The following is a 10,445-nucleotide window of genomic DNA, read 5'->3' on the forward strand; positions in this document are numbered from 1 at the left end:
AAGGGAAATAAAGGAAAACATTTTAAGAAAGGGACTTTTGTAGTTTTGACATTTGTATTTGTTAAAACTAGTTTACAGTCATATTTTCTCGGAGCCAACGTATTACAGAATATTTGTACATGGGGAATCAAGTGTTAAAAGACCAGACGACCTGAAACGACCCCGAGCCAAGCAATTTTAAACAGGCACTTAAATGGGGCAGTCCTGGGTCCTTCCAAATCAGTGTAAACACTTCCGTCGAGTAGAGTAGAACAGGAGAGGTCAGGATGGTCCTAAACAACATACTCAGTAAAGTCGTCGGTGCTAAGTACGTCACGATTGTACGGACGTGGTACGTATAACTTATAACCGTAATGAACTTCCACTTTGTACGTGAGTATGTATATTTTTACGTCTGGTAAAGCGAAAAAGCAAACGTGAGCACGACTGTGTCCTTCTACGTGACCGATTCGGCTGCACGCAAGCTAACCTAGCTTAGCTTCCCTGTTTATATTTGCAATGATTTAGCCTGCTTGGCTAATTTTGAAATATGTAACATTAGAATAGAAGCAAACTATTATTTGACATTTAAAGTGAGACGCTATTAAAGTATGTGAATTAATCCCATCTGTCTAGGTTATTGGAGAATGAATACTGTGCTTTTAAAACGTTTTTATTATCAGTCTGTTTAGCCTAAAAGCTTATTTTTGCTTCTGCATTTCTCAGTGCATGTCTAAAAGATCTATCCTTTAATAACAAAAGGTTTGAACGATTAAAAATAACCACATATTGATTGTTTTCCCAGTGCAAAGGGCTCTTGTGCATAAAAATTATCATTCTAGGACGAAAGAGAACTGCTGAACAAAAAAAAACATTAAGCGCAAGATCTTGTTTTGTGCCTTGTTTTCACACACTAAAAACACTCAAAATGTCAATATTAAGGTACTATGACTGCTCGGCTTGTTATTCAAAATCTGCCTGAAATTATTAGGCTAACGTGATATAGTATAAGACTGCTGATCCAACCAAGCCACCCTTCAATGTTCTACAAATAATGCTGATTAACCTCCAATATACATTTTCTTTGAAAAACAGGCGTTTGACCCTTTCAATAAACCATTCCCAGTTATGGATTTATAATCATATCAATCTTTTTTTCTTGATTGTCTTCTTCATGTAGGATACCCAATTTGATGGGGTGGGGAACAGTGGGCGGTGTGGCGCTGGTTTACGTCACAGACTGGCGGCTCATCCTTGACTATGTGCCGTACATTAGAGGCAAATTCCCTAAGGATGACTGAAGACTTTTCCAATTCAATTGCAAGTATTTTATCAACATTACATGAATCTTTTATTTTTTGTTTTGTTAATTACAAAGCATTTGTAGGTCTTGTGCACTGCCACTGAAGTTTGTCAGACTTGGAATTGGGCCCATTTGTGTGTTTGTTGGCTGGGGTCAATAAACATGCCCCAAAATGCCTCCAATAAGTGAAATGCATGAAGTGACTCGGCTGTTAATTTGGACTCCTTTTTCTGGTCTGTAAAATATACAAAATTGTTGAATGGCATCTTTAAGTACTTGCATGATTTAGCCTCATGGTCAGGTTTGTTATTCCTCGGAGGAATAAAAAAAAGTAAGAGCGCATCAGCTAACAATGCAGCTAGCCTACAATCTTCAGTTTTTATAGATGCCACCATGTTCCAAAACCTACACTTATTTCCCCCCCACCTAAAACACTGTATCAGGCAAAGTTGAAGAACATAGATGAATGGATGTTTATATTTGTATTTCTCAAATATATGTTTTGGCGTAAAATCAAGTGTGACAGTTTGTGGGGAGTTGTATATGTGTTCATGATCTAGTGTTGCTGATGTGTGTTTTACAGGAGCAGAGTGTATATACGTGAACTGGATGGACACGAGTAAACTTGCTTCTACTTGGCCAATTACAAATGAGATGATGATGTCCATCCACTGACCTGTTGAGCTGTGTTCTGTATAATGAAAACGTTTTAATCCGTGACTATTTAACGTGAATAAATCTGAAATATACCATTGTGTGTCTGCATAGTTATTATGAAGCTCTGCTTCATGCACGGACAAAAAACACGTCATCTATATACTTTCAATTTGACCGGCAGTCACGTACCTACCAGATAAGGGTTGCCCCCCCCCCCCCCCCGCACGGCACCCCCGACACAATAGTCACGTTATCATGCAGACGTCGAAATTTGCGTGAATAATTTCTCCAGTGGTAGAGGGGGAGGGGAGGGGACTGAGAGAGAAGGGATTTAATACAGCGAGAGGAACAAAACCCACTGTGTCTTCAAAATGGATAAAAACGAGTAAGTACATGACATTCAAGGCTTCCAAAGCCTCCGTCAACGGTTTGCAATAGACTCTGTGTCGTTGAGCGTGCAAAATGTACCTTCAGTCAGACAGAAACGTCAGTAAATCGGAATGTTTATCATCGATACGGTGAATAGTGTTAGCGTTTTGCGTGTTCGTGTGTGCAAGTAGCAATGCAACGGTGTGTTCGCTCACGTCTGTGTAGCACCGTTGCAATGTCGCTATTAACAAAGGTGATCTTTTTTTGTGTTTGCAATTGACGTCGACATTGTACCATTTTGACAGTTCTGCATATGTTAACCGTGCACAGTAAATCCTCTGTCCCCCCCCCCCCCCCCCCCCCCCAAAACAGCGTCTGTAAACGCGCTAATGCACGATGTGTTTTTGCACCGTAAAATTTGAAACATACCGCTTGCGTTCGATGGAAAATAGGCTTTGTTCATTCATAATATGAGGGGAGGAAACGAGAGTGGCAACGGTCGGCATTGTAGTCAAATGGCTCTCCGATTTCATGTAACTGACGTGAAACGTGAGAGCTAAGGTAGGCACGGTGATCTTTCTCAACACTTGTTTCATTTAATTGACTTGAAACGTATGGGATTTCTGCACCTTCACTGTGAATATTTACGACTATTTTGAGCAGTAGACATAATTAATGTTGCTTTCAGTTAACATTGTTGCTACCTGACACCAATGTCAAGGTAAACAACGGTGATGGTACAATTTCCGTATTTCTTTTCAAAATAAAAATGACGCGTTACGAAATGTATGTATACTGTAGAATGTGATGATGTTGACTCAAAGTGGACAAAATACTTTTTGGTAATATCAGCGCAACACCAAAAAGTATACTTTTTGCAATATTTTTGTTTGGTGGTGTGCTGAGAGTTATTTCTAATGCAAAATAATTGCCTTGACTCCGAAAGATAGAATTGCAGCTATCAAATCTGTCAGAAGAATATGTCAGAAATGTCAGAAAAATAAATGAATCTCACATAGTGTTACACTTTTTGTGCAAACATTGCTTTTTTATTTATTTGATCTATTTTTCTTCTTTACCACTTCCAGTCTAGCTTTTGTTTTCAATATGTGCTTTTATTTCGAAATCGGTTATATTAACTTTTTTCATTTTCCTCTTTCCTCTTGAAGCGGGGAAATCCTTGGCTCAGCTTGTGTTCTCGTTTCCCTCGCGGATGTAGCTTTCTCACCGGGACCTGTGGCGAGTCGAGCGGGAGGGGGGTAGTGATGTGGCCGCGACGACCGCGGCGGAGCGATCTCCATGAGTACAAAGAGCACGGAGACGTTTAGCTTCCCAACTAGCCCGTGCAAGCTCGCGTTCCAGGTGGCGCGGCGCATGTTCGTGCTATGGTCGACGCTAAGCTAACAACCAAAACAAAACATTTTCTTTTAAGACTGCAATTTATACTAGTGCGCGAAAATGGAGAAGAAAAGGTGGGATTGCACTGCTCTCCCCAAAGGCTGGAAAATGGAAGAAGTGACCAGAAAGTCGGGTTTGTCCGCCGGGAAAAGCGACGTCTATTATTTTAGGTACCTATACGAACTGTGCTTCGACTTCTTAACTGTGTGCGTCAGCTTGTTCGCGGATGGATACACGCAGGACTATTTGTTTCTTGGGGGGGGGGGGGGGGGGGGAGTCGAGGTGTAAAGTTGGGGTCAGTGGCTGAAAAGCCTAGCGACAGGCCTCTTGAGTTGACACCCCTTATCCCCCAAACCCTTCACCTGAAATGAACCAACAACGGCAGAATTGTGTTCTCCTTTAGCAGAGGAGACGAGCCAGATGAGGAACAGAGGCAAGAGAGGGGGGAGGCGGGTCGGTTGTATAGTCTGTGGTAGGCCCACCACCCTGTCGAACCTCTTCTGTTTCCTGTATTGTGTGATGCAAGACGCATCGTGTGTGCATGAGTGACGTGCACGGTCAGGTTCTATTATACATTCCTAATTCTCATGTTCAACATACGAGGTGTATGAGAAAGGTTCCAGGCTTAGTGTCCCAAAAAGTGTACGTAGTTGAACTAAAAGTTTGTACAACCCCCCCAGGAATCTTATGCACTTTTCTAGTTTTCTCATGGAACTCCCGGAAGGATTCTTATGGGATACTCCACAGCACAAGCTGTCTTTATAGTCGATCATTTGGCAAGAACTCACGACTGAAGTCAAGGTTCTTGATAGAGCTTTTGAAACACCAGTCCTGGAACCTTTCTGACACACTGTGTACATCGTAAGTTGTCGCTCCCACGCGTGGAGCCGCTATCAGTTCCATTTGACCCCCTAAAAACCGTGCAGTGGCCATTGAAATGACATGTTTGTAATGCATTGTGAGTTCAGGGTTTCAATCCATTCATTCAAATGTTTACGTGCTTGTTGCATGTTGCCGTCGTGTGCCTGTCCGTCAGCCGCTTCCCGCCTTTGAATGTTTAATATAAAGACATGGTGTCTTCTCAATGATACTCACATATTTTTTCTTCTGTACCGCCTCACGTAGTCCATCTGGCAAGAAGTTCCGAAGCAAGCCTCAGTTGGCCCGTTACCTCGGCAACCAGATGGACCTGAGCTCATTCGACTTCCGCACGGGGAAGATGCTGATGAGTAAGCTGAACAAGAACCGCCAGCGGATGCGCTACGATAACAACAACCAGAACAAGGTGAGCCAACTGAGGAGAAAATTCTCAATCTGACCTAAAATGTAAAATAAAATACAATGCAAAATTAGAAAGATAAGATATTGGATAATTTTTAACATGTATGATTGTCGGCTCGACTGTTTTAAGGGTAAACCTGACTTGAACACATCGCTACCAGTCAGACAGACAGCCTCCATCTTTAAGCAGCCTGTTACCAAGGTTACCAACCATCCCAGCAACAAAGTCAAGACAGACCCACAGAAAGCTGTGGACCAACCTCGTCAGGTGAATGTCTTTTCCAAGACTGGATTCACATTTAGCGCGGTCTAGTTCACCTACTTGTTTTGTGTTTTTCTAGCTATTTTGGGAGAAGAAGCTAAGCGGTCTGAGTGCATATGACATCGCAGAAGAGTTGGTGAAAACCATGGAGCTGCCGAAAGGTCTTCAAGGTATGTGGCTTGTTCACTTTCTGTCATGACCCAGGGGACTTTTGGAGCGAGAAGCTGAGTGCATTGTATCTGTGACAAAAATGTTCAGCTAAAAGGTTGCATGGCTATAAAAAGCATGCATTTTTCCTTACTCATGCCCTGCTACCGTGTCAGGTGTGGGTCCATGCTGCACAGACAAGACGCTTCTGTCGGCCATCGCCAGCGCACTCCACACCAGCGCCGCCCCCATCACCGGGCAGCTATCGGCCGCTGTCGAGAAGAACCCGGGCGTTTGGCTCAACACCACTCAGCCGCTCTGTAAGGCCTTCATCGTCACCGATGAGGACATTAGGTGAGCGTTTGTCATCATGACACACTTTATAGGCTTCAAACATGTTTGGCTGGACTTGTGTCCGTGTGTTGTTAACTCCTAGGAAGCAGGAGGAGTTGGTGTACAGCGTGAGGAAACGCCTGGAGGAGGCGCTCATGGCTGACATGTTGGCGCACGTAGAGGAGGCGGCGGCGGCCGGCGAGGGCGACGCCGTCAAGGACGACGGCAACGGCAGCGAAGACATGGAGAGCGTATAACGCAGGTGCCGCCAGCCCAGACGGCAACTATTATCCTTTTCCCCGGTCTTCATCATCTTCGCAAACATTGGACGAGCCTTTCCTGCCATCTCCGGCCACATGCAAGCAGATTGACTGAACTGCAGTGTCCGTTATGGCCACTGGATGGCAGCAACATGTGAAATTCTCCACGAACCCAAAACAGGAAGAGACATAATCCAGAACCTTTTTTTTTGGTCACACACGCACACATTCAGACCGTTGTATGCGAGAATCGAACTCACGGTGTCGGCACACAAGACAGGAACGTGTACCCCTACACTTTTCACCGAAATGTCCCAATGTTGGATAAAATGAACATTTTTCATCAAGCCATTCATTTTTCTTTTTTGACAATCCTGTCAAGGAAATATTTGGGTGCTTACTCATTTTTTAGATGGATGTGAAGACCATAAATATTTTGCATCTTAAATTTTAAGCATTCCCTCTGTGCACCACAGAATGAGGTACTGGTTAACTAAATGTTCTGGCACGCTCGGCGTTAGTGTCATCCTGGTGGTACGTGGCCCGTATACCTTCTCTTCATTATATATTTAATTCTGAAACACTAATAAAAAAATATGGTCAAACTTTTTAAAAAATATATATATATTGGAGAACCATTTTTAATGTCCTCCCCAACAAATCAACAAAATATGTGGAGTTATCTGGGAAGAGCTTGGATGTTCACAAAATCTCCTCGGCCTCATTGCAACACATCATTGATTCACTCATAATTGTATTAAATTTGTGGAAAGTCTTCAAACACGTACATGTAAGAGGCTCGTTCAGAAATTCACACAGACGGTGCACAACAATTGTGACTGTTCGGACCATGCTGAAGTTGCTGGTGTGATTCCAGCTCTGGCCTTGATTTTCTCGTTTGTTGTACGGAACGATTAGTAAGAAAACGTCTGTCAATAATTTGATTTTAAAGTTTTATTTCTACAACAAATAGAATACAACCAACAATTTTCAGGGCCAAAGCAGTCATCATGACTGGCCAACGGGTGGCGCTAGTGTTTAAAGTGCTGTTCAACAAGCAGGAGAAGGTTAGCTTGGACGGGTGGACGTGACGTCAGGGCTGCAGGTAAATTGGGGAGGGGGGGGGGGGACGAGAGGAGTCATCACAAGAGCAAATGTTTGCTTGTTTACATTTAAATTTTGGTGTATCGATTTTAAAAGTAAAATCAAATCAGTCGTGTTTCTTTTTTGTAATATCTGCGTCCAATTTGAAATACCCAAACACCAAAAGAGACACGGAGCACGGACTCACCTGCTAGATATTGACGTAACAAGTAGTGATGTGCATTCCAGTTCTTTTAAGTGAAGGGAATCTTTAGAATCAGTTCACTCAAAAGATTCGTTCAAACGAATCGTTCAACAAATCGTCCCCCCCCCCCCCCCCCTCACAAACTGATCCTTTTTTTTCTTTTTTTTTTAACTTCAATAACACACACAACTAAGCAATACACCAGACAAAAAACAATCAAGAAAACACACGGGATAATGTTGACAACGATTGCTGGTTTGAAATGTACTTTTATTATTAATATTATAATAAACATTAAAACCTGTTAAAACTTGTCTGGTGTTTTATTCCTTGGTTTTATTTTTTTGGGCATGAAAACAGAAATCTGACATTTGGTTAACTGCTTTATATGACAATATGTATGTGTTTTACGTTGTGTAATATGTGTTGGTGTCCCCCAAAATAAAGAGCAAGGAGTCAAATACACATTCTTGACACATACAAAAAATGCATAAAGTTATTAGGTACACCTGAAAATGGTGGTGTACCTAATGGAGTGTCTGTGTGACGTCACAGATCAACCAGCCAATCAGGAGGTGGGGGTGAGGGCGGGTGTGGCACTTTTCACTGTCAGTTAAGCTTTGGCCATGATTTTTCCCTAATGAACTGGCCTGTTATTAGGTACACTTGAAAATGGCGGTGTACCTAATGGAGTGTCCAAGTGACGTCACAGATCAAACAGCCAATCAGGAAGTGGGGGTGAGGGCGGGTGTGGCACTTTTCACTTAAACCAGGGGTGCCGACCTCCAGTCCTCAAAGGGCCGCGTTCCAACATGTTTTCCAAGTGACCCTCGTTAAGCGCACCTGCGTGAAAACTTTTAGCTCCTTTCACGTTCTGCAGGAGCTAAAACTTTTCACGCAGGTGCACTTAACGAGGGAACCACACGGACACTCCATTAGGTACACCACCATTTTCAAGTGTACCTAATAACAGGCCACTTTATTAGGGAAATATCATGGTCAAAGGTCACAGGTGTCAAGCTCTAGTCCTCGGGGCCGCGTTCCAATATGTTTTCCAAGTGACCCTCGTTAAGCGCACCTGCGTGAAAACTTTTAGCTCCTTTCACGTTCTGCAGGAGCTAAAACTTTTCACGCAGCTGCACTTAACGAGGGAATCACACGGACACTCCATTAGGTACACCGCCATTTTCAAGCGTACCTAATAACAGGCCACTTTATTAGGGAAATATCATGGTCAAAGGTCACAGGTGTCAAGCTCTAGTCCTCGGGGCCACGTTCCAATATGTTTTCCAAGTGACCCTCGTTAAGCGCACCTGCGTGAAAACTTTTAGCTCCTTTCACGTTCTGCAGGAGCTAAAACTTTTCACGCAGGTGCACTTAACGAGGGAATCACATGGACACTCCATTAGGTACACCGCCATTTTCAAGCGTACCTAATAACAGGCCACTTTATTAGGGAAATATCATGGTCAAAGGTCACAGGTGTCAAGCTCTAGTCCTCGGGGCCACGTTCCAATATGTTTTCCAAGTGACCCTCGTTAAGCGCACCTGCGTGAAAACTTTTAGCTCCTTTCACGTTCTGCAGGAGCTAAAACTTTTCACGCAGGTGCACTTAACGAGGGAATCACACGGACACTCCATTAGGTACACCGCCATTTTCAAGTGTACCTAATAACAGGCCACTTTATTAGGGAAATATCATGGTCAAAGGTCACAGGTGTCAAGCTCTAGTCCTCGGGGCTGCGTTCCAATATGTTTTCCAAGTTGCCCTCGTTAAATACACCTGCGTGAAAAGATTTTGGTCATGTTCACGTTCTGCAGGAGCTAAAACTTTTCACGCAGGTGCACTTAACGAGGGAATCACACGGACACTCCATTAGGTACACCGCCATTTTCAAGTGTACCTAATAACAGGTCACTTTATTAGGGAAATATCATGGTCAAAGGTCACAAGTGTCAAGCTCTAGTCCTGGGGCCGCGTTCCAACATGTTTTCCAAGATTCCCTCGTTAAGCTGAACTGAAAGTGAAAAGTGCCACACCCGCCCTCACCCCCACCTCCTGATTGGCTGGTTGATCTGTGACGTCACACGGACACTCCATTAGGTACACCAGCATTTTCAAGTGTACCTAAAAACTTTATGCATTTTTTGTACGTGTCAAGAATGTGTATTTGACTTGCTCTTTATTTTGGGGGACACCAACACATATTACACAACGTATTGTCATATAAAGCAGTTAACCAAATGCCAGATTTTTGTTTTAATGCCCAAAAAAATAAAAACAAGGAATAAAACACCAGACAAGCTTTAACAGGTTTTAATGTTTATTAAAATAATAATACCGTTTTTTTCCATGTATAATGCGCCCCCATGTATAATACGCACCCTAAAAATGGCATGTTGATGCTGGAAAAAAGCCTGTACCCATGTATAATACGCACCCAAATTTTGACTCCTACTTAAGTCCGTAAACGTAAAATTATTTCAGAAAAAAGATCATCTTTGGGAACAACCGGATGTTATTCTGCCGGTCAGTATCACTGCGCATGCGCTAGCAAACTCAATAGCGAAGAAATGTTTCGGATTTGTGTAGGGTGCATTGTGACAGCAAACGAGCAGGTGATCGAGTAAGCGTCTGATACGAGAGCATTGTGTTCGTATGGAGCGTGTTTGAAGTGAACAGCAGAGAAGAAAGCGCATCTGTAATGGCGGCCTCCGTATGATATCCGGATAAAAAATAAAAAATAAAATAAAATAAAATAAAAAAATTAAAATAAAAATTGTACCCATGTATAATGCGCACCCCGGATTTTAGGACAATAAATTAGTTAAATTTTGCGCATTATACATGGAAAAAAACGGTAATAATAATAATAATAATAATAAAAGTACATTTCAAACCACACTGATTCGTTCACTCACAAATTCGTTCGTTGGTGGACGGGAAATGCAATTCCCGACTCGTTCGTGAACGGGAAGTGACATCATTTTCTTCTTCGTTTCGTTTTACGGCGAGGTGGCACCAGCTTCAATACGCATTACCGACACCTACTGGTTGAAGTCATATGAACTGAAAAAAGACTCTCGTTCTCGTTCACGGAAAAGATTCGTTCTTTTGAACCCATCGTTCACTCACGAGCCAACATGAGTAACAAGTCAATTCCCACC

The 10,445-nt window shown here is 42.8% G+C and overlaps 2 protein-coding genes across 9 annotated transcripts; both read left to right on the plus strand.

Annotated features, from left to right (window-relative positions):
• The first annotated feature begins 216 nt into the window (after positions 1-216).
• On the plus strand, positions 217-2,037 carry LOC119121544 (cytochrome b-c1 complex subunit 10-like). The gene is made up of 3 exons (XM_037249230.1): positions 217-331; positions 1,160-1,299; positions 1,866-2,037. The coding sequence occupies exons 1-2, from the start codon at positions 267-269 to the stop codon at positions 1,278-1,280; spliced, it is 186 nt and encodes a 61-aa protein (XP_037105125.1). The 5' UTR covers positions 217-266; the 3' UTR covers positions 1,281-1,299; positions 1,866-2,037.
• Positions 2,038-2,223: 186 nt separating this feature from the next.
• mbd3b (methyl-CpG binding domain protein 3b) lies at positions 2,224-6,606 on the plus strand. 8 transcript variants are annotated; one of them, XM_037250076.1, is made up of 7 exons: positions 2,284-2,324; positions 4,110-4,139; positions 4,832-4,991; positions 5,118-5,255; positions 5,329-5,419; positions 5,573-5,750; positions 5,833-6,606. In XM_037250076.1, the coding sequence occupies exons 1-7, from the start codon at positions 2,311-2,313 to the stop codon at positions 5,984-5,986; spliced, it is 765 nt and encodes a 254-aa protein (XP_037105971.1). In that variant the 5' UTR covers positions 2,284-2,310; the 3' UTR covers positions 5,987-6,606. The 8 variants fall into 8 exon arrangements, with proteins under 8 accessions (XP_037105973.1, XP_037105971.1, XP_037105969.1 ...); XM_037250074.1 differs by having other exon boundaries at positions 2,296-2,324; positions 4,110-4,178; XM_037250075.1 differs by having other exon boundaries at positions 2,296-2,324; positions 4,113-4,178.
• Positions 6,607-10,445: the final 3,839 nt, after the last annotated feature.

This window comes from Syngnathus acus, chromosome 4 (assembly GCF_901709675.1).
Source record: "Syngnathus acus chromosome 4, fSynAcu1.2, whole genome shotgun sequence".
Lineage (NCBI taxonomy): Eukaryota > Metazoa > Chordata > Actinopteri > Syngnathiformes > Syngnathidae > Syngnathus > Syngnathus acus.